Below are 25056 nucleotides of genomic sequence, written 5' to 3'. Positions count from 1 at the left end.
TAGATCGCTAGATTGAGGTATGATTGGCGGATAGATGTTTGATTGACGGATAGCTGTTTGATTGACGGATAGCTGTTTGATTGACGGATAGCTGTTTGACGGACGGATAGCTGTTTGACGGACGGATAGCTGTTTGACGGACGGATAGCTGTTTGACGGACGGATAGCTGTTTGACGGACGGATAGCTGGATGATTGACGGATAGCTGGATGATTGACGGATAGCTGGATGATTGACGGATGTTTGGATGACGGACAGACGGATAGATGTTGGACTAATATCAGATCTGTATATATTTGATATTGTATATGATGGTGATATCCTATTTTCACAGGCAACCCTGCAGTTCTGCATAGTGAAGCCCATCATGGCTGTCGTTACAATAATCCTACAAGCGTTTGGGAAATATCATGACGGGGATTTCAAGTAAGTGATTAGTGGGATTTTTACGTTTGTGCATATTGACAATAATCTGGGAAGGGGAACTAACGGATGAGAGTAAGGTTCCTTTGTGTGTTACACGTCCTAGTATTTAATGTCCTGATACAACTTCCTACCACTTTGCTACAGGGATAATGGGTCTTATAACAACCAATAAGAATCATTAGGGTGAGTACAGACACGGCGCATAGCACGCCCTCAAACCCACAGACAAAACCTCTGCTACATGTGAATCCGCACCGAAAATCTGCAACAAATCCACCACGTCTGAATGCCATAGACATAATCTAGCTATAATGTGAACAGTCCTCCTCTAGCAGGCGTGATATCTGTATGGAGGTAGAGATGGATGGTATATGTACATTAGGATGGTTTGGATAGGAATGTATATATTTTTTTTTTTTTATTTTAGCAGGTTTTAAATAGCTATGTTTGGGGACAACAGAATGTATTTCATTTTTTTTTTTTTTTTTTTATTATAATTTGCAAATTAAGTAATAGTTATAACCTCCGGCTACTAGATTTCAATCTATGGCTACCGGACTATTCACCCCTCACATTCTGATATAGAAAACGCCACGTGACAAGTTGTTTTCCCGTTTGTAACACTATATATTAAATTGGTGCCATCTACAGGCAAGCAATTGAATTGCGTGCCATTGCAACTCTTAAAGGGCCAGTAAACAAATTGTGACCTGAAACAAATTTTTCTAAAACTTTTTACTAAAACTATTACAAAGACGTAAGTCTTACTAGATGGACATATATATATATTTTTTTTAACCTTACTATGTTAGATTTATGCTGAAATCTTATTTACTTTCCATATTCTCTAATCTTTTCTTGGCAGTGTTCAGAGTGGCTATCTGTACATCACAATTATATATAACTTTTCGGTCAGCCTGGCTCTCTATGCCTTATTTCTCTTCTATTTTGCGACCAAGGAGCTGCTGCATCCCTTTGAACCTGTGCTGAAGTTTCTTACCATCAAAGCAGTCATCTTTCTATCATTTTGGCAAGGTCGGTACCCATTAACGGCCCAATACGACAAAATTGTAGAGATTTCCAAGCTACGATAGGAGACGCATGTCTAGATGACGACACAGCATGTCCTTATATGAAGTCTATGTCCTAGGACAACCAAGGCTATATTGTCTATAAATGTTGGAGGTGGAGGCTTCCGCCTTTCAAGTATCACTTCCTTGACTCGTCCTAAACTCTTTGTGTAACCACTTACATTTATTTTCTAGGGAAACTGATCTAATGTTCTGCCCAGTACAGGGCCGGAGAGGGAGGTGCATGACACTGGGATTCAAAGAACAAGTGTCATGCCCCGCCCCTTCAGGTCCTGCACTAAGCATTATACAGTGTTCCTTTAAACACATTTGCTATCTGATTATCCCTTTTCCCACCTGAAACCTCTTTCCTGTAGGAATGCTTCTGGCGATACTGGAGAGATGTGGTGCAATTCCTGAAGTACAGATCATCAACGGCAACCCGGTTGGCGCTGGGACGGTAGCTGCCGGGTATCAGAACTTCATAATTTGCATTGAAATGCTGTTTGCAGCCGTTTCTCTGCGCTACGCCTTCACCTGCCAGGTATACCGGGAGAAAAAGGAAAACTCAACAGGTAATTTTTACATTTGAGGGATCGGTAATCATTGACATCACTGACTGACACCCTGAGCGGAGAATAAGACTTCTGTGTGAGACTCTTCAGGCGTCACACGGTTGCGGCAACTACATCACCCAGCATACTCCATGCATCTTTCTATGTCAGATCGGGCAGGAGAATCATAGGGGCCATTTAAATGCCAAACTTACTATCTCCATATGTCGCTTCTCTTACCACAGTGCCGTTTTTTTTGTTTTTTTTTCTCACCGTTCCAATTGACGACTACTTGGCTATAAAAGATTGTTGTCACAGCCCCATAAATGTGAATACACAATACTGGTCCTCCCCCTCACCATGCGTGATCATAATGAGTCTTCAATTGTCACCTGCTGACTGGGTCTTCATCTAAAGATTGGCACTGATGCTAAAATAGGAGGATCTGTTTGACTCCTTAAAGGGGTTTTCCACTTCTAAAAATATTTTCTTTTATTTATTTTTTTAAAAAGGGTCCCCCAATGAGAAGCTGGTCACAGGGTCTGCACTAACTACCAGCGATCAGGAATCCTCTGCTCTGCTTATATTTGGTTCACAGCCTCCGTCGCAAATTCTGTTTGTGATTCAATTCCCCACCATAATTAATTGCTGTCAGTGAATAAGAACACTCTTCTTTAGGCCTGCTTCACACAGCCGTGTTCGGTTCGTGTATACGGACCATATGTCAGCCATATTTTAAGAGTAGGTATATTGATTTGCAACTTCTGGACATAAGGCTTGCTTCGCACAGCCGTCTTCGGTCCGGACTATATGTCAGCCATGTTTCCCGGACCACATTTCCTGGTTCAGGGAGCCGGACTCCTACCATCATAGTCATCCAGGCTGCTGTTAGTCACTGCCTCACCGTGTGAAAACTTTCCTGAAACCAAGATTACAGTACAGGACCGTATTCCCACAGGTAGGCAGGGACTCCTAGCATCATGGATAACTATGATGCTAGGAGTCCGGGAAAAACGGCCGACATACAGTCCGTATCCCATGGACCAAACGCGGCTTTGTGAAGCAAGTCTTACATCCAGAAGTTGCAAACCAACAGACCTACTCTTGCTTTCAGCTGAGAAGTGGGTACAACTATATCCAGTCTAGGCAATGCTCAGTGAGCCACATAGTCTGCTTCAGACTGATACAATGTAGCAATGGATACAATTGTCTACTTCTCAATTTTTTTTACTCTAAATCCTGACCCATTCATAGACAACCTGTACTGGAATATCTCTGGAATATGACTGCTTGCTGTGAACACCCCCCGCTTGCAATAATCTTTTAAATCCTTTCCCCACTGGGTTTTTGTAAATCAGAAGCAAAAACTTTCTATTCTCGTTCAGTGACATTGCCCTTTTTTTTTTTTTTTTTTTTTTTTACAGCAAACGTGGCACCCATGCAGAGCATTTCTAGTGGCTTAAAGGAGACCATAAGCCCCCATGACATTGTGCAAGACGCCATCCACAACTTCTCACCAACGTACCAACAGTACACCCAACAGTCCATGCAGGACATGGAGCGCAAATCGCAAGGACAGAACGGGCACGCAGTTGCCAGCAATGGACAGTCGAGCAAGAAAAAGATACAGAATGAGAAGATGATGCTCATTGTATCGGACGACGAACTCTAGGACTCCATGGACAAACCAAGAGGTCAACCTAGACGTACGGCTCCCGGCCCCGTGACTATAGCTGCTTTGGATTACTATTGTTTGACTAGTGGGTGTCATAAAGGACCTATTCAATGTAAGGGATCGATGTCCACCCGAAAGATTGTACAGAAACACTTGTATAAAATGTATTGGTCTGCATCAGGTCATGACCTTGCCAAGGATGGCGCAACTTGACTATATGTCGGTAGCATCTTTAGCCAAATGTCTTCTTTCTGTTGTATTGTATTTGTGAGTAGTAGATTCTTTATATTATTTTTGTTGTCCTGTGTTTTTGTAACAATTTTTACATAATGCCAAAAAATTTGTCTTTTTTTTCCTTGTTAATTTACTCTTCTGCAATACCAATGCAAATGACGGAATCCCAACGCGGCTGAATGTGTATTTTCAAGGTCAGTTTGGCGGACTGTCTTCTCTTCGTTAGGAGTTTACATCGATATTCTTCTCACGCTCAATATTAACAGATGCAGAATAAAAATGGGACAAAGCGTCAGTCATTTCAAATAAAATGGTCTGTGTGCTGCTGGACGCTGGTTCGGGAAGATTGATGGAATCATTTTATGGACAACCCTGTGGATTTTTAAAAAAAATATTTTATTTGCCTTTTGGATTATTACAGGACGATTGCGTGGACAGGATTTTCTGTAACTTTTCGTCAAATAGGCTACAGGAATGCATTAAATATATGGATCCAGAGTAAAATAAAAAGTTCAGTGCGGTTTTTGTGGTTTCCATGGGAGAATTGACCAGCGAAGTAAGAATTGTGTAAATAGTTTTTATGCCATGCAGTTTAGTTTTTATGCCATGCAGTTTGTCTATCAATTGATTTTCCCTTTGTGCTCTGTTAGCGGGTGGATTGGGAATGAAAGGGGACGGGCTGTCTCTTTTTGACCTCTCTGCCCTCCCCGGTCAAGTAGGGACGTTGAAAGGGGTGCACAATGATGAAGCAATACTGATGTTTTATATAACCTTATGTATTAACATGTTTCGGGACTGGTCTAGTCCCTTAGGGATTGTCCACATGTAATGGAATTTCTGCAGCAATTCCGTTGAAAGTAGCAGACCTTCCGCTGCAGAAAAACCGCACCATTTCCTACGTCTTTGAATGCAAAAAATGGTGCGTATTTTGCTCGGCTTTTCACAATGTTGTGGGATGGTGAGATCTCCTCTGAAAAACGCAGCAATTCAGAAGGAATTGACATGCTGCGGTAGGAAAAATACGCACCGCAGGTCAATTTCGGGTTGGAATATTCACTCAGCGTGTGGATGAGATTTGTTAAATCTCACCCACTTTGCTGCTACTGTATTCTGCTGCATATATCCCGGATGGAAAATGCGCAGCAATTCTGTTACGTGTGGCCGAGCCTTAAGTCTGGTGATCACGCCCTGGTGGCAAGGCTGTGGTGCCCTCTTCCATTGCCTCTTTTTGTAAACTTTGTGTCACTGGATTGATTATTTACCATGCTGACAGCAGTGTGCAGTGAAGTGGCATCAGATCTAACGAGGCACAAGGGGTGTCAGTTAACAGAGCTGCTGGACAGTGTAAACAATGGGGTCAAATGCAGTGCCCGGTACAGAGTAAGTATGATTACAGTAATTCTTTTATAGTATGCCATAATGGATATAGAATTTAGGACCTGATGAGGGCCAGAAACCACTAATGAAATATTGTCCCTATAAAGCACACATTTCCCTTCGATGTCACTGTTGTTTACAGGCCTATATGCTGGTGATGATTGTATGTATTGGTTTTCTAATGCCAACGTAAAAGAACATCGGTCACTGGTATCGGCTTTCACCACCAGACGAGTTACAGGGCATTTCACAACCTATTGAATGCAACACACTGCAAACTGACACCTAAATGACTGATTCAGCAAATACTGCGACAGAACGGCTGTGTGTGCACAGACACATAAAAGTCTCCAGACGTATCTAATTATGGAAATTCTCACTCAGCTCCTTCCTTACTTGCTAGAGTTGTATGGAGAAGCAGAGCACATGCTTAGCCCCTGCTCCATAATGTGATTTTACATATGCTTCTCTATGGTACGTACAAATAAATTTAGGGTGGATTTCCCGTTTAAAGAGTCTCTGTCACCACATTATAAGTGTCCTATATTGTACATGTGATCGGCGCTGTAATGCAGATTACAGCAGTTTTTTTTATTTAGAAAAATGATCATTTTTGACGGAGTTATGACCTATTCGCTTTATGCTAATGAGTTTCTCAATGGACAACTGGGCGTGTTTTACTATATGACCAAGTGGGCGTTGTACAGGAGTGTATGGCGGTGACCAATCAGTGTCATACACTTCTCTCCATTTATTTACACTGCAGATAGCTATATCGCTATGCGCCGCCACATAAACACACTATAACGTTACTGCAGTGTCCTGACAATGAATAGACATTACCTCCAGCCAGGACGTGATGTCTATTCAGAATCCTGACACTTCTGTAGCGTCTGTGTGATATTTACAGCAAGGCAAGCGTAATCTCGTTTGAAATGACAGGTTACATCGTAATCTCGCAAGACTACGATTGCCTTGATGTAAAGCCTGGTTTACACGAGCGTGTGTGTTTTGCGCACGTAAAAAAACTGCTGCGTTTAGCAGGCACAAAAGGCACTTAACAGCTCCGTGTGTCATCACCATATGATGCACGGCTGCGGGATTTTCTCGCAGCCGCCATCATTATGACACTCCGCTTGGATGTTTGTAAACAGAAAAGCACGTGGTGCTTTTCTGTTTACATTCATAGTTTGACAGCTGTTGCGCGAATCACGCGCGTCACAAGGAAGTGCTTCCGTGTGGCATGCGTGATTTTCACGCACACATTGACTTCAATGGGTGCGTGATGCGCGGACAATGCAGAAATATAGGATATGTCGTGAGTTTTTTGCAACGGACTCACGTTGCACAAAAATCACGGCCTGTCTGCACGGCCCTATAGACTAACATAGGTCTGTACGACACGCGTGAAAATCACACGCGTTGCACGGACCTATATCACGCTCGTGTAAACGAGCCCTAAACCTCAGAAACGCTACAGAAGTGTCAGGAGAATGAATACACATCCCATCCTGGCTGGAGGTAATGTATATTCATTGTCAGGACACTGCAGTAATGTTAGTGTGTTTATGTGGCTGCACATAGCGATATCACTATCTGCAGTGTAAATGAATAGCAGGAAGTGTATGATGCTGATTGGTCAGCGTCATGCACTTCACTCAAACGCCCACTTGGTCATATAGTAAAACACGCCCAGTTGTCCATTGAGAAACTCATTAGCATAAATCTAATATAGATCATAACTCCGTCAAAATTGATTGTTTTTTTTCTAAATAAAAAACACTCCTGTAATCCACATTACAGCGCCGATCACATTATGTACAAGATAGGGAATTTCTAATGTGGTGACAGGGCCTCTAAGTAATAAGCTGAGCTCTAATTGCTATGGGCTACAAAGCCCACCTTTATTCCAAAGCTGCACAAGGTCTATGATTTGTTGCCTGCCAACACTGCCAGCGTATCAAGTCTCTTGTACAGCAGAAAGAACAACTTGTGAATTAAGTACATATAGCCACGAGTACTGAAATTGTGGTCACTCAGATATGAAACCAAATGGTTGCTAGGCAACATTCACATAATCCGTTCTCCATGCAGTGGGTAGACAGGAGCACCCCTGTGCAGAGAAAAAGCTGCTGGGACCTCGGTACCTTTGTGTCCTGGGACTCCGTTGATCCAGAGAACAGAACATGACCGATCATAATGTTATGAAATATCCTACAAATATGCCATAAGACTCTAAAATTTAAATACACCTTTAAAACTTAAAGAGGCTCTGTCACCAGATTTTGCAACCCCTATCTCCTATTGCAGCAGATCGGCGCTGCCATGTAGATTACAGTAACGTTTTTATTTCTTTAAAAACGAGCATTTTTGGCCAAGTTATGAGCAATTTTATATTTATGCAAATGAGGCTTTCTAAAGTACAACTGGGCGTGTTTACAGTAAAAGTCCAAGTGGGCGTGTATTATGTGCGTACATCTGGGCGTTTTTACTTCTTTTACTAGCTGGGCGTTCTGACGAGAAGTATCATCCACTTCTCTTCACAACGCCCAGCTTCTGGAAGTGCAGACACAGCCGTGTTCTCGAGAGATCACGCTGTGACGTCACTCACTTCCTGCCCCAGGTCCTGCATCGTGTCGGACACATCGGCACCAGAGGCTACAGTTGATTCTGCAGCAGCATCGGCGTTTGCAGGTAAGTAGCTACATCGACTTGCCTGCTGCTGCTGCAGAATCAACTGTAGCCTCTGGGGCAGGAAGTGAGTGAAGGTCACAGTGTGATCTCTCAGGAACACGCTGTGTCTGTGCACTGCCAGAAGCTGGGCGTTGTGAAGAGAAGTGGATGATGCCGATTCGTCAGCATCATACACTCCCATTCACAACGCCCAGCTAGTAAAAGTAGTAAACACGCCCCGATGTACGCACATAATACACGCCCACTTGGACTTTTACTTTAAACACGCCCAGTTGGACTTTAGAAAGCCTAATTTGCATAAATATAAAAATGGTCATAACTTGGCCAAAAATGCTCGTTTAAAAAAAAACAAAAAAAAGTTACTGTAATCTACATTGCAGCACCGATCTGCTGCAATATGAGATAGGGGTTGCAAAATCTGGTGACAGAGCCTCTTTAAAGGGGTAGTCCAGCATTAGAAAAAAACACAGCGGTTTTATTCTAGAAACCGTACCACACATCTGGTAATGCAGCTCAGCTCCCTTTATACACCACACAACCTGTGGACAGGTGCGGCACTGTTTTGGGAGACAGCAGCCATGTTTTTCTTATTCTGTACAACCCCACTTTAGGCTACATTCACACGAGCGTATCAGATTCACTTTCATTACTACGATGCAGCCAGCGCAACGTCGCGATCTTTGTGTGTGACCTGTGTCGCGGTCAAAGACACTGTTGCCCTAGCCCTGAATACATTTTACGTTTTTGTTTTTTTTTTAACACCACTGGTAGATTCACAAATCTTTCAATGAGAACTCTTTATTGGAAAGGTACAAAACCAGTCACAGCAGTATTATATACAGCAATAAATTACTTTGTGGCTGTCAGATAAGGAGAAATTGGTGCACACATACAGTACACAGGATTACGGTCTTGACATACGAACATAAATCCACAATTACTTGGATATATCCCAATAATTTATTTTTTCTTTGTTTTTATATATGTATAAAAAAGCAGCACAGGGAAAACAAAAATAAATATTGAAATGAGCCTACAGAAAAAAAAAAAAAGACGAAAAAACTCTACAAATGATCTCTATTCTTATTGACATAAAAGCAATTGGACTGCCCTTGTGGTTATGTCGTTAACCTAAAGACTCAAAAATAACCAGACGATCTGAAGATAAAAAGGAGGAAATAAATCACATTTTAAAGACGGCATAAAAAAATAAAATGCATGTAAGAGGTATGGGAAGAATAATGGACTGTGAAATTACGCTTCCATACAGCTGAGGTTCCATAATTTGACAGCGCCGGATACGAAAATGGAGGATAACTTTTTTATAATATCGTGGCGGGTGAGGGAAGGGTGACAGGTGCTTTCACTCTACAAACATGTGCAATATAACATTATAAATGCTCTTCCACCATACAATCACTGTTCACTTCAAAAAGTACAAACTTTTCAATATTTGTTCAGGGAATTTCTTTTTCTATGTATATATATATAATTTTTTTTTATTTTTTTAAATTAAAATGTTCTAAATATCGAGTTCTCTGGTCACAACTTGTGAGCATGTAATTTCATCACAGACACGCAGCACGGACAGGTGCAATACACATAGTGGCGTTTCCAAAAAGAAAATAAAAATGAAGATGCGACGCCATATAGAGGCGCCTCTGATGATGTAACCGGATAAACTCTCAAAAACACTCATAGCGGCATCTTAGCATTGACTGATAACAGCGACTACACTGAAACGGCGATTGGGTTATGTTGGTTTAAATAGATGCTTGGAGATTAAGGCATATGCACCATTTAATAGTCAGGGGGAGGGGAGACGATAGATCAGTCCATGAAATTATACAGAGTAGCGGCTGTTCAGTGGTTCTCCGAATTATGAAAAGAATAATTTTTTTTGGGGGGGGGGGGGGGGGGGTTTAAAAACCTTTCATTGCAAGACACGAACTTGAAGGTAACACCACAGCTATCGAACTGATAAGATACTGATATCCAAAGAGCACAGTGCGAGTGGAAGGTATACACTGCGACGACCTATAGAGGCCTTGGTACGATAGAATGTGTAGAAGATATTATCACGCGACGACATCTGAAGGCTTCATTGCAGATACATACGTGTTAAATAATTTAAATCTGGAAGAAAATGCAGCATGAGTCCCCCCCCCCCTCCTTACAGAGCAACACATAAGATGAACAACTTGGTTGCGTAGACCGTGAAGAAAAGCGCGGGCCTCGGTCTGCAAGGTGCTCCGCAGCAGCATATACAGATTACATGTCATAGCACAGAGTCTGTAAATACAGAAGGTAAATAAGTCAACATATACGGATGTTTAGGTCTGCAGAAGGTAGGACACCGGCCATTTTTTTTTTCTGATGCCCCCTCCCCCCCACAGTCAGCAATTCAAGCAGGTGAGTAAGGTACATGTATATTAAGGCAACCTTGGACACAGGTTAATACTGCAAGTGCAATTCATTCTCATAGGGAACCTGTCTCCGCCGCAGGCATCGGTGGGATGCTGCATAAAAGCTGAACAAGCGAACACAACTGTGCCCACTAAATTGCCAAAGCGCCAATCAGGGGGATGCAAAACAGCCCCCTCTGTGGGACTATCCAGCCATTCAGACAAGTCGAAGGTGGTCACCTGATGCTTTCGAGAAGCTCCTGGTACCGAAGACCCAAGAAGTGCCCTGTTCTAAGGATTGGATGGGGCTGGATTCTCTTCTTCACCCAACTGGCACGTTGGGGCCTTTTTGTGGGTGCAATTAAACACTTTAATCCAAAGCGAAAATAAAAATTTTGCTGTCAATCATTTTTTTGTTATGTAGCTGGTATGACCAATAGATAAAGGATCAATATTCGAGGTGCTTGATCTGGTTTCCACCCAAATGTCCACATATTCTAGTCCAACATTTGCCATCCATAACATAAACCATAACTGTACGCCCCATGGCAGAGCTGCCCCTTCCTACAGATGTTAGACTTTGTTTTAGCTTGTTATATGACAGTATTAACAATTTTAATATAAAACACAAAATTGAGCTGCAGCGCGGAGGGGGGTTAGGACCAAATTCTGCTAAAAGTTCTTGGGAAGAATAAGATCACTTAATTCCATCTCAATAGACAAAACTTCCAGAGGAAATCCTGGACGTAAGGAGTGTGTCAGGGGGACATGGGAAATATTCAATCAATAAAACACACACAAAATAACATAATTACATATAAAATATTAACCGATGAATGAAATACATGAAAGTAGAGGAACATTAACCCCTTGTGCAAGAGCCAAATCCCAGTGTTCACTTGTAGGCTATTGCAGGAAGCAAAAGGGTCGCAATTTTTTGTTAATTTATTGATCTTGACGTCAATTATGGCTGACCGATCGAGATCAAGAGGGAGGATTATTTTCACAGTAACCCATATGTTTGCATTGTTTTTCCAATAAAGAACTGCATTATTAAACTTTGAAGAAAAAAAAAATCTCTGTATGATAAAACTTTTTTTTTTTTTTTTTTTTTAAATCTCTTTAAATATTTCCATATGTTCCTTATGGATATCCAATATGGATTACCTACCATTTCCATGGTATCAACAGCATAATGACGCCCAGGTCCCTGTTCTCCCTTTGATTATCCGCCTCCTGTAAGGCAGGAGGAGAGGAGGCTTTTTTTTTTTTCAGGCTAGTAACTTCGTAGCCAAAAAACTAATTTGGCACACGTCAAATAAATAAACTTGAAAACATAATAAAAAAAACTTGTTGGTGCAGCCGCCGGCTGCTGTTTCTGTGTTCCTCACTGTAATATATCACAATTATACCCATATGATGACCTCGCGTGTGGTCATATACCCTACCGCTCTGGAGGACGAGCTCAGCTATATAACGTGTCCCTGAACAGACAGGACTTGGCAGACAGGAGAAAAAAAAAAAAAAAAAAAGTAGGCATTTTCTTTTTCCCCAAAAAACTTAACTTAGGGCCTGTTCACACCTGCGTAGGCATTTCTATTGTTCTGCTCCGTCAGAGGAGAACAACAATGAAAATAAGGTACCCGACAGAATTATCGGCGCCCAACAGAAAGCATTGACTTTAATGGCATCCATGGTTTCACCGGAAACAATAGCGAAGTATGCTGTGCTATTGTTTCCGGTATCTTTGTCCAGATCTGTGACGGAGGCCCCTAGCGAAAATGTGAACAGGCCCTTATAGGGGTTGTCCTCTACCAGACAACTGGTGACCTATCCACCGGATAGGTCATCAGTACATGATCTGTAGGGGTCCAACACCGGCACCGATCAGCGTCTCCGGGCACTGGACGTACCTGCCGGAAGCAGTTGGCTCCGGCCACTAAATAGCAGCTGAGCTGCAGTACCGCTCCTATTCAAGTGAATAAGAGCAGAGCTGCAGTTCTGCCGCTATGCCATGTATGGAGCAAACTGCTTCCGGCTCCTTACATAGCAGAATGGGCAAGAACATCCGGTGCGCGCAGGCCACAGGAGCGGCTGATCGGTGCTGGGTCTGGGTGTCGGTCCTGAACCGATGATATACTGATGACCTATCCGGTGGATAGGTCATCAGTTGTCTGGTAGTAGACAACCCCATTAACTATCTTGGAATCTCCATCGTCCTATTCAGGACCTATTCTGTGATAATACCCAATAATTAGCCTGAATATGTAATGGATACGACTCGGACGCCTTCAAAAGCCAAGTGTTCTCGCAGTAAATAAAATTATGTATGGGTTCGCCACATTCCTAGACTACATGTTGGAGGCCCCCGGACCGTGGAAACAAGGATACATGGCATTCAAAATTGTCCAGCGGCAACAACAAAAATGCGTCAATGATAACGCCATTGTGTGCGACACTCCAATAGAGATGAATGTTAAAGAAAATGTCCAGCTATCACATAACATGCATGTCCCACAATGCCTCACCTGCCATTTTTGAAATTGTTCCACCTTTCAAGTGGCATGTGCGTAGTGAAAGGGAAGAGGGCTGGAGACGGACACATTGTATAAAAAAAATGTGTCATGGAGAGAACAGCTACTAGCTGCGATGTAGAAACCATACTGTAAGGGCTCATTTACACGCACCGGGGCGTATTGCGTGCGCAAAAGGCACTTAACAGCTCAGTTTGTCAGCCCTGTATGATGCGCGGCTGCGTGATTTTCGCGCAGCCGCCATCATGATGACACTCCGTTTGGATGTTTGGCAACAGAAAACACGTGGTGCTTTTCTGTTTGCAAACATACTTTTGACTGCTGTTGCGCGAATCACGCGCATCCCACGGAAGTGCTTCCGTGTGGTGCACGTGATTTTCACGCCCCCATTGACTTCAATGGGTGCGTGATGCGCGAACAACGCACAAAGATAGGACATGTCGTGAGTTTTTTTCAGCGGACTCACGCTGAGCAAAACTCACGGACTGTCTGCATGCCCCCATACACTAATATAGGTGCGTACGACATGCGTGAAAAGCACGCGCGTCGCACACACGTATATCACGCTCGTGTAAACGAGCCCTAACATTGAACAGAGGAAGCATGAAAGTAAGGAACACAAACATAGCATTGAGGCTCAGTGGTTAGCACCGTGACCTTGCAGCGCTGGGGGGTCCTGGGTCTGAATGAGACCGAGAACATCATCTGCATGGAGTTTGTATGTAGGCCCCGTGTTTGCATGGGTTTTCTCCGTGTACTCCTGTTTCCTCCCACACCCCAAAATCATACAGATAGGGAATTTAGATTGTGAGCCCCACTGGGGCCAATGAGTGATGACAACTGTACAGCACTGCAGGGTATTTTGGTGCTATAAGCAACATGAGTTATGTAATAGCGGATTTGACATTTTTAGGACTGATTTTCCATTAAGTCGCACCATAAAAAAAAAAAAGGGAGACTCTTTATAGCAGCTAAGAATCTAGTGCGGTTAAAAATGATAACGAATGCAATTACCACAAGTTGAAAAATAAACAAGGTCATGGTCCTTTCCCCACAGACAATTTTTGCCTATGCACCTGCAAAGTACAAACGCAACCCCCGCAGGAGAGCCTCAAACTGAACGGTCACCGATGAGCAGCAAAGTGAACAGGAACATGTAGCATGTGCAAATTCTGAAGTAGATTTGAAGGTGGATTATAATTTAAGAAAAACAAAAAAAAAAAATATATAAAAAAAAAATGCCCCCACATGCCATAACAATCCTCTGCACAATACCACCGAACTGCTGTGGGACGTAAACCACGTCCGTCCGTCAGTCACCTCCTATACCAATCTATGCCTATTCATCCTTACCCACCTCTTTGGTCACAGACCTCATCTCATGAAACACAAAAAAGTCACCACGACAATAATGCGATAATCGGACCTCAATAGCCCTAGATTGGCTGCATTTTAGCAATTGTTTTTGGAATCCCTAATACATCAATAAATTATGACCCCCCCTTGCTTTATAGCTGTACTGCAGGTCTACACTATCCACATACGGTTTCAGAATCCAAAAACTTGCCATCCTAGAAGAAAAAAAAAAAAAGTACAGTCTAATAAAACAGACCGTTACATTCCCACATACATTTTTTGCTTAAACTATTACCAACGCAGAACTGATTCACTTTAGGTCGATACCATCCAAGCCCATCCCTGCCAATGTAGCAGTGGTCAATTCAAGCCAGGTACAAAAAAAAAAAATAACAAAAATTCTTACAAAACACCTACTAAGTGCCAAACGAAACACGATAAAGAATTATCTCATGACAGCCTCATCAACAAAATGGTCAAAAAGAAGATTTGTCAACAACTTTGTCCAATACTTTCAGGATAAACACTCCTAAACCATACGATACGTGTATAAAAGTGTAAAATAATTATTTTATTTAAAAAAAAAAAAAAAACTACCAAAACGACCTACAACACAATACGGGTCTTTGAAAAAGTCGAACATCTGTTTATCATACAGATAACACATACCGAGTCCATCAAAACATCTCCCTTTATACCCATGTATAATAACTCTATAAACACCTCCGTAGCACAATATCCTTACCAGCCGTAATTCTCAAACATTGCAATCTCATCGCAACGCTATAAGGGCTCATCCACGCGTAGCGGAATTGGGGCGTATTTTCAGGCTGGAATTTCGGACAGAAAATATGCAGCAGCAAAGCGGATGGATTTAACAAATCTCATCCACGCGCTGCGTAAAATTTCCGACCAGAAATTGATCCGCGGTGCATATTTTTCGTATCACAGCACGTCCATTCCTGCAGCGGAAAGTGGACCGAATTGCTGCGTTTTTCAGAAGACATGTCACCCTCTCCCACCACTGAGAAAAGTGCCGCAAAATCCGCACCATTTTCTGCCGTACAAAAAAACCGAAATCCTGCTAGTTTCTACGGAATTGCTGCAGAAATTTTCTGCAGCAATTCCGTTACGTGTAGACAAGCCCTGTAAGGAACACTCTGGGCAAAATGGATATTGTGTTATGCCTAGGGCAGGGCCTGTGGGGGCGGAGCATGACTCCTCGAAGAAAACTGAATATAGAAGTCAAGCCCCGCCTCCTATGCCCTGCACTGGGCATAACACAGTACATAAGTTTTGCCTGGAGTGTTCCTTTAAAGCCATCACCAGGAAACCGAATACAATTTGGGGAGTCCAGACATTTTCAGTAGAATATAAAGAATTCATTGGAAATCAGTGAATGGATCTACCAGCCAATATGGCCAGAAGCGAATCTACCTCAGCAAGTCACTTTGCCCCATGACTGCCTGATCGCAAGATCGCTAATTCATTGGCGTGAATCATGAATCAGGCAGAACAATACGCTCTTCTGTGAGGAAAACTCCCATCATGCTGAAGAGAATTCAGCCGACTCCTAGTAAATAAAAAACAAAAACATAACCGAGTAGAAAAATATTGCACTCTGCACGTGTTTTAAGTTATCAGCAACAGTGTGTTTTCTGAAGGGTTCACAATGACGGGACTTATTTCACCACGAGAATGCCACCATAGTACATTTAAATATTTTAAGGAAATCCTGAGTTTCATTACAAAGGCCATTTAAAAGGAAAAAAAATTAAATTAAAAAAAATCCCACCAAAAGAACGACATGCAACATAGTTACCTCTCAACAAAATATCTCCACAGGTGCGGACCACGATCCTCACAAGGACATGACATCGGCAACATATAAATTATCACTTATGGTTATTCTGCTTTTGTTTCCGGTTACCCAGAAAAAAAACCAGAAGGTTAAAAAAAATAATTAAAAAATAGGTCAAACCTCTGTCACTTTCCTAAAGTGATGTTTCTGAAGGGTTGGAGAAGATCCATAATTTAACACAAAGTCCTATTAATATTAAAAATAATTAACCTCATCCAACGCAACGAGACGTATTCCCTGGTACAATTACAACGAGGCCATAGTGTTCTGGACCTGCGTGTAACCTCTATGCGTCATGTTGGGGCGGGCTATGGAATTAAAGGCAATGCCGAACATCTGAATAGGCAGGAAAGGAGCCGAGAAAACCAAGATCAAGTGAATCCCATGTCCTTTTTTTTTTCTCTAGATACTAGGATGCTGCAGAGAATGGTATGGACGCCGATGATAAGTCGGCAGATTTCACAATTGTAATGACGCTGGTGGTGGCAACCTTGGTCGGGGTGATGGGGCCCCTGGCGACTGTGCGGGCAAAGCTTTGGAGGGCTTCGTACTTGGACCGTAAAGCATCCAACTCAAGCTTCATGCTGGAGTTTTCTCTCGCCAGCTTATCCACTTCTTGCTGCAACTCCACGCGCTGTCTCTCTAGCTCCTCTTTTTGGGTGACGCGTTTTACTCGGCAGCTGGCAGCGTAGCCGCGGTTTTTCAATGTGCGCCTACGTTGCTTTAGGCGGATGATATCCTCTTTTGTGAGGCCTCGGAGGTGCTGGTTTAGCTCCCTCACAGACATTGACACCAGCTCATCGTCGCTTAATACTGGGGTGTTCTCTCCAGCCTCCTTCTTTACCTGAAAGAAAGGTGAGAAGTTACAACATTGGCCTGGACACATTTACAACATTATATAAACATTTAAAACATATCATTACTGAAAAGGGGTTTCTCGGGACTTTGACATTGATTATCTATCCTTGGGATAGGCCGTCAATATCAGATTGGTGGAGGTCCGAATCCCAGCACCCCCACGATCAGCTGATAGTAGGGGCCGCTGCGCTCCAGCGAGGAGCACGTCTCCTTCATCGTTTACATTAACAGCTCAGTCCATTTAGTAGTGCCTGGTACTGCTGATCAAACCCATTCACTACTGGGACCCTCACCGATCGTGAGAACAGGGGACCCGAACCCCCTGTTCCTCCTCAGTGCTGGACCATAGTGAGGAGGATATTGAATGATGCAGCGGTCGAAAGTCTACGGGAATGACAGAAACAGCTGAGCACAGCACTCAGCTGTTTTCATCAGTCCCATAGACATTGAATGGAGCGGTGATCACATGACATTCCATTCAAGCTCCTACTCCCTGCGGGGGCTGCAGTGAGGACGATGTGGGAGTTCAGGTCCACTATTCGAGATTGGTAGCGGTCCCAGTAGTGGGATAGGTGGTGGGATAGGTGATAATTGTGGATTCTGGGACAACCCCTTTAATTATAAATCTCCAATTATTTAGGGTCTACAGCTCCTATGCAGAGATGTGTGTTTCCAGACTACAAAACAAACAAACCCTGCAGTCATACTGCCATCCATAGGTATTTTACCTCTTACCAACCAAATGTATTTTAGTGAGTAGAGGACAGATGGAAGGGGGTATGGCTGCAGGATCAGACTACACAGGGCTTGCTTGTAGTCTGTAACCATGGAAACACATAAGGCTAATTAAGACCGTTTGCACAGTTGTGTTAGGCTTCCTTAGATGAATTGGTACAATAAAAAAAAATGGTTGTGAAGGTGAACACCCCCTTAAAATCTCTCACTGGTTGAAAGGAAATATGTAAGAATGAAAAATGCCCCATTATTAATTGTATACTCCAACACATCAGTGCACAGGTCTCAGATCAGGTTAAAAATATTAATGAACCAGTACAGAAAAAAGACACTTCAAAGATCATCTGGACCCCTCTGAGTCAAAGGTGCTGGGATAAGAAAAAAAGGTGGTCTGTTTTTTTCCCCTAAGTAACAGTGCCACTCTTGTCTATAGGTTGTGCCTGGTATTGCAGCTCAGCTCCATTCTGCAATACCAGATACAGCCCATTGACAATAGTATCGCGGATTCTGGGAAGACATAAAATAGCAGAACCTCTTATTCTAATCTTGGACAACCCTTTTAAGATAATGATCAGTATTTGCTTCCTGGTACCCTCTCCAATTATCATGATTATCATTGATTTAAATATTAACCAGAATTCTCCATTAATACTACAGACATTAAAGAGTCAGACTGAAAAATCTGCAGCGAGATGGAACTTCCATAATGATTAACAACGTGGATGACTCCAAGAGAAAAGTTCGTGAGAAGTTCACAGCATTGGTTGGGTATATTGGTGAGAAGCAAATTAATAAGGGAAACAAAATATGAACAGAAACGACTATACAAGAAAATCACAAACTTTACACGGACTCTACCCAGCTCCAAAAACATTACTATAAATTATCACAAAAACCAGAACTCTGGAATTTCCCTTTATGCAGAAATTGGATTCCAAACTGATGAAGTCAAAGAACTTGTAGCCAAATTCTAAGAATAGCTGCACTTTACATGGAGAACCGAGGTTCAGGGGTGCTGTAGGTCGCTCCCAACCGGAACATGACCCCTGAGGGGCGCCCTGTCAGTACACCTCATCCAACCCGCATTACCAAAAGCAAGAGAATCGGCACAAAGCACCCCCATAAACTCCAGCTTGGGGAACAGCGGCTGCGCTCATTTTCCACTAGTATAAAGGGGTTATTTGGGTTAGAAAAAAGGGGTTTGCTTTGTCTTTTCCAGTTGCACCGCTTATACCTGGGCTGTGTGAAGCTTTGCCATACTGACTTGAATAGGGTTGAGCTGCAATACCGAGCATGAACATATATACGAGTGGTGTTATTTTGTGGGGGAAAAAAAACAGATTTTTCTAATCTCATAGACCCCTCCTAGGGCCGGTTCACATCTGCATTGGAGCCTCCGTCACAGATCCGGTCCAAAAGGCTGAAACAATAGCAGAAACCCAACAGAGTCCAATAAAGACAGGTTCTGTCGGACGCTCACTGTGTCTGTCCTGTAACAGAACCGGCGATTCCGGTATTTTTATACGTCAGGGTAGCAGAGCTACGGAAATACCGAACGCAGATGTGAACAGGCCCTTACCCTTTATTGGCTTCAGATAAATGCCTCAGGTGTTTTCTTGGTTGTATTTCGTAGCTACGTTACGTCCAAGACCCGGCTCACACCAGCATAATGGCTTCAATTTGCGAATCCCGAATGACTCCATTATCAGGCCTCATGCACACGGCCGTGCCCGTAATCTTGGCCCGTGATTGTGAACACAGCCGGCCGTGGGTCGCATTTTTGTGCCGTGCTCCCATACAAAGTATGGGAGCACAGCCAGTTAAAAAAAATTAAAAAAAAAAAAAAATCGAAAAGTAATCTTAGATGAAGAGATTTGGCCACACTACATGCAAATTTTCTTGAAAGAACCCCTGCTTTTGGCTAGGAAGGCCATAGCCATCCGCTGGATGGCTGATAACGCGCCCTCGGTTGCTCAATGGGGAGGTCTTGTTAATACAGTAATAACATATGAACGATTAGTATATCAACATAGAGGATGTCCGGATAAATTCTTCAAGGTCTGGGGTCCCTGGTTAGATACTCCAGAGACTTTTGATGTAGAGGAACAATAACTTCTGTCTCATGGTGTATGTCGCGAAACCTTATTCGGTTATTGCTTGGCCTATTGCACACACTCCTCGTATATTTGTGATATTTTCAGGGCATAGACAACAGGTTTTATTGTGGTTTAAATGTTATTATTAACAAACTAAATAAAAGTTTTTGAATGTTGCCGATTACCCCTTAATTTATTTTCTCGGTGCACTTGTTTGCCCTTCATCTTGTCTGCAACATTTTAAATAAAACGAATTAAAAAAATAAATAAATAAATAAAAAATAGAAAAGTAGGATATGCTCCATAATTCCCAGCACTGTTCTACGGCACGTACACCTATCCGTTGCGGTACGGAAAGGTATCCGCAACCAATAGAACCTGGAGGGTCCGTAATTGCGGACCGTATTGTGGTCCGCAATTACGGAGTTTCTTTACGGTCGTGTGCGTGGGGCCTAATAAAGTTTCCTTCAGGGTTCCAGTGTTTTTTGATGGCAAGAATCGCGCTGTAGACTTTGCTATTCTTGCTATCAAGATACTACAAACCCTGATAGACATCCCAGAATGCCAATGTGAACAGAGAAATTATTAGCGTTAATATATAGAACGGTCTTCTAAAGCTAAATGCTATCATTTTCTAAAATCACAGCCAGTTATGCTTATAAAAGGGGAGGCCCACCCCTAAATTTAGGGGTAAAAAAAAATAAAAATAATAATAAATATCTTTTTCATGATCAGTCGTCTAAGGCTGCGGACTTTCAGCTGCGGATTTCACAGCAGATCTGCACCTAAGGCCTTAGTTACACGAGCGTGTTGAATTCAACGTGGCCGTTCACACAGCCGTTGTTTCAATGGACCGTGTGAAAATAGGACATGTCCTATTTTTTCACGCGTCACGCATCCCTCCATAGACTCTCATCTATGGGGGATGCGAGACATTGCGTCCTACTGTTTTTCACGTCCGAGATGCGCCACGCTCATGTAAATAAGGCCTAAATCTGCATGACGCCGATTTTGGTGCAGAATCCACCCTATGCATTGCAGAGGGTAAAATGCGTCAGATTAGAAAATCCACGACTAAATTGACATGCTGCGGATTAGAAAATGAGCACAGATTTTTTCTGTTACACGTGAATGGAGTTTCTAAACCCCCATCCACATGTATTGAACTGTAAATTCTCAGAGCGGAATATATATATATATATATATATAGATAGATCTATGACCCCACACTGCAGGAGACCCCATAAAATACACTGTCGCTCCTTTTACCAGACGGCTTCCCTTAATATGCCGATATACCCGCATGTTTCCAATGACGTAAAACCATATTGTGTGAACGTTTGAACCTGTGCACGTTTACGGTTTACCTTTAATGCCTTGTTTGGTTTGAGATTAGTCGTCATAACCTGTAAACAATCACCAGGACAGAACGGTGCAGAAAAAGCAACTAAAAAAGAAAAATACAAAATGACAATTATTATTATATTCTTCAATCGTTGCACAATTTGCATACATACAGCGTTCACGTAATATAACACACACACAAAAACCAAACGCCGACCCCTTCCAAATGGACTTACCATGGAGAGATACAACGAAACTGGATCACCCAAAAAGAAGTTTTTAAGTCAACCTAAATCTGTAAATGGCACACAGAGGTGTTGGGAGATCCAGTAAATCTGTCCAGTAAGCAAATCCGGAAATTACAACCTGCAGCTGCTTAGTAGAGATGCCATTCGGCAAGATCACCGAGTTACAATATCAAAAAGGTTGGGAACCTCCCTCCTGGCAATCAAACACACGGCACCGGAACCGGATTCCTGCCTCCTCACGATATGACAAAGTCCACACACGGCTTATTACAAACCACGGCATTTAAATCATTGATGAAAAGAAAAACGTAGCGGAGACACTACAGATTTCCCAAGGATGGTTGTCATGGAAACCATCAAAAACCAGCCAACTTGGAGAATGTTACCATGGAGACAAAAGACGACGAAGAAGAAAAATAAGGGAAAAAAAAAAAAAAAAAGAGTCCAAGTGTGCAGATGACTTCAGGGCAAGTCCAACAAAGAAGGCAAAAGAAAAAGAGCAAACAATCTCATTGATGGCACAGAGGAGAAGAGAACCACTCGAAAGATGAAAGGACGCATCCCGGGCGCTTACCATGTGGGAATTAGATCACAGAAGATCAGAAACCGATCAGAACGGCTCATAAACTGGAACAGAAAAATAAAATAAAAAAATAGCCTGTGTGTCCTACTTTGTTGGTATGGCTTCTTTATTATTATTATTAACACCCCTTCAATCCTACTTTTTTTTTTCTTCCCCCTACCAGTTAAATCAAAAAGGATTAGCCTGGCGAAGGATACAGCTTGTTTACTTCTCTTGGCGACGATAGGCATCAGAAAATTATAAAATAATCCGCAGACTTAAAAGAAAAAAAAAAGATGAAGAAAGTCATTACTAAGTACACACGATGCTCGCAGCTGGCTGCCCGGCCAAATCTCGTAATGAAAGGAAAAGTGCTACGAGCCCGATCACAACAAACAGCGCATGCTTTAATTAACAACGAGAATATCATGTCTTAATCTACCAGCGGGAAGATATTCCATCTAACCAATCTCTGTAAGATATTCGCCGGGACGCCGGTCAGATAAGGCACTGGCGGTGCTCTAACAATCCAATGACTATGATTGGTCTGTGCGCACGAGAGAGCGAAAGTTTGTGAAAATAGCTTAAAAAAAAAAGGAGCTAAATCTCAAAAGATGCTAAGGATAGGGCCCCGTGCTCATGCAGGTGTGCCCGCCTCTACCAGCGATCGGAGGATCAATCAATTAATCACCAACTCTGCGCAAGTAGTATGATATACCATTGTGCAAGGGGTTTTAGCCCGGCTAAAAAAACATCTATAGGTTTCCAGAAAGCGTATTAACCCCACTGTTACTAACTAGTATCCCCCAAGGATCGAGAGGTCATAATGGACCAAAGTCAACTTTTTTTTTTTTTACTGCACACAATACACGCGAGTGCCGGGCTGTGGCTATACGACCAGTGTCCTCTCTACGTTTTCCTTCTTCCCTTACATTTTTTTTTAATCCAAAATAATGCCCGGAATCCAGCCTTGCATTCTCACCTGGTACAGAGCCGGTGACCTGGTGCGGAGCTTAAAGTGTAAATATGCTGGAGGAGGCCCTGTACTCTGTACAGACATTGCATGGGTACACCCCCTGACTTACACAGAAGGAAGCTACACTGGGGGAGGCCCTCCTCACGGTGTGACATAGCAATGCCGTGACTCATCGGCTGTTTACAGGCTTTGCAGAGCTCGCATTCCCACAGACCAGACCAACACTCCCCCGGCTCCCACGTGTTTGCGGCTGAAAACTATAGTAGTGCAAAAGGAAGTTCCTCTCCCCTCCCACCTTGTATTTATAACTCGCTGTACTGCACATGGGAAGCTTCGCGCAACAACATTGTGCGCAGCCTTCCCCACTACAGCGCCGATTTATATTTTTTACGTGTTTGATTTATAAAATAACAGAAGGCCCCATGCACACGACCGTAATTTTCATCCGGAATTACGGGATGAAATTGCGGACCCATTCATTTATATTGGTCACGGACACCTTTCCGTGTATATATACGTATGTGCGTCCGGGCCGTAGAAATTATCCGCAAATTATAGAACACGTCCTATTCTTGTCCGCAATTGCGGCATGGTCTTCTACGGACGCTACCGCAATTGCGGACGGCTATAGATGTGTATCTGTAGTCGTCGGATACGTGTTTGCGGACAGTAAAAACCCTTACGGTCGTGTGCATGAGGCCTAAGGGTAAGGGTGGCTATAAACCTTAGATGAATGTCCCAACGATTCGGGGACGGGACAGGCCACCATCTAAGGGTCTATTCACATCTACGCTCGGCTTTCCGTTGTTCTGCTCAGTCAGAGGAGAACAACAATGAAAATACCGGAAGCGCAGGTTCCATTGCACGATGGAGACAAATGGTGCCCACGACAGAATCCATTGACTTTAATGCGTCCCATCGGGTTTCCATCTGGGTGACCGTGGATTTTTCGTAAACAATAGCACAGCATTCTGCGCTATTGTTTCCGGTATTTTTGGCCTGCAAAAGCAGATGTGAACAGGCCCTATTGTATATGGCAGTGTCCCGACACTTTCTTGATGGCAGATTTCAGGGGGGACGAGAAGGAGACGACTATTCGATTTCAACATGCCCGATAATTTTATTTGTAAATAGATAAGCCGCTGCCGGAGGCGGCTAAGGGGCATGTAACTCTGGCCAACTTTGGCCGTAAAAACGAGCGCCGATCAATGAGACAGCCTGTTGGTCGCGGTTCGTTTGCTCGTTTCACAAGGAGCAATGATCGGTAATATATGGGGATGAACGACTTACTACGATCGCTTGTCCCCGTACATTTCCATCATGTCGGCAGCACGTCTCCCGGTTTACACAGGCGATGTGCTGCTGACAATATTTATTGCTGCATAAACTTTACAATCAGCTGATCAAGGAGCATTTGCGCGTTTATCGGCTAATAGCGGCCCAGTTTACACAGGGCAATAACCGGTAATAAACATTCGTATGAACGCTCGTTTTCCCGATCATTGGCCCATGTAAAAGGGCCTTTTCTCCCTTTTCTTAGCTGAGTGGAGCTGTATATGGAGGGGTGAGTGCAATAGTAGTCAATGGAACGAGCATTCGGCCAACAGCTATCTTTGGTTTATAGCCAGCTTACACGCGTCAGATTTGCTGAAGGCTATTTCCGCAGGGAAATCCGAAAGACGAATTTGCGCACAATCTTCTGGATTATGTAGCGAATTTTGTCATGGATTTGCTTTACGCTGCAGAAAACAGTGCGGATTTATCACTCGATTGCTTGTGGATTTTTTCTTCTCCATTCAAGCGGAAAATTTGCCGCAAATCCATCTACAATCCGCAACAGAAGACACTGCCGATTAATAAAATAAAATTACCTGCACAAATCCGCAACAATTTCAACCCCTGTGGACTTCCCCTTATACCGGAAAAGTCACATCCAAACCCTATTTCTGAGAGCGAAAAAAACGAAACATTCCTAAGACATGAAGATTCAGAGTATCAGGTTCTCAGTGGGGAAACTAAACAAACAAACAAAAAAGTTGGACCGGCTTTAC

General features: G+C 42.9%; 2 protein-coding genes across 4 annotated transcripts in view; one reads left to right on the top strand and one right to left on the bottom strand.

Annotated features, from left to right (window-relative positions):
* Positions 1 to 4480, top strand: part of TMEM184A (transmembrane protein 184A) — a 30829-nt gene extending 26349 nt beyond the window's left edge. For both annotated transcript variants that reach the window (XM_075831417.1, XM_075831416.1), the window contains exons 6-9: positions 335 to 426; positions 1292 to 1461; positions 1874 to 2071; positions 3475 to 4480. In XM_075831417.1, the coding sequence (XP_075687532.1) occupies positions 335 to 426; positions 1292 to 1461; positions 1874 to 2071; positions 3475 to 3722 (708 nt within the window). In that variant the 3' untranslated portion in view covers positions 3723 to 4480. The remainder of the gene's footprint in view (positions 1 to 334; positions 427 to 1291; positions 1462 to 1873; positions 2072 to 3474) is intronic.
* Positions 4481 to 8808: 4328 nt separating this feature from the next.
* Positions 8809 to 25056, bottom strand: part of MAFK (MAF bZIP transcription factor K) — a 31472-nt gene continuing 15224 nt past the window's right edge. For both annotated transcript variants that reach the window (XM_075830336.1, XM_075830334.1), the window contains exons 2-3: positions 21243 to 21322; positions 8809 to 17030 (exon numbers count right to left, since the gene is read on the bottom strand). In XM_075830336.1, the coding sequence (XP_075686451.1) occupies positions 16596 to 17030; positions 21243 to 21278 (471 nt within the window). In that variant the 5' untranslated portion in view covers positions 21279 to 21322 and the 3' untranslated portion in view covers positions 8809 to 16595. The remainder of the gene's footprint in view (positions 17031 to 21242; positions 21323 to 25056) is intronic.

Source organism: Rhinoderma darwinii, chromosome 6 (genome assembly GCF_050947455.1).
Source record: "Rhinoderma darwinii isolate aRhiDar2 chromosome 6, aRhiDar2.hap1, whole genome shotgun sequence".
Classification (NCBI taxonomy): domain Eukaryota; kingdom Metazoa; phylum Chordata; class Amphibia; order Anura; family Rhinodermatidae; genus Rhinoderma; species Rhinoderma darwinii.
Note: the sequence above shows the minus strand (reverse complement) of the source record. Positions and strands in the feature narration are given on the sequence as shown.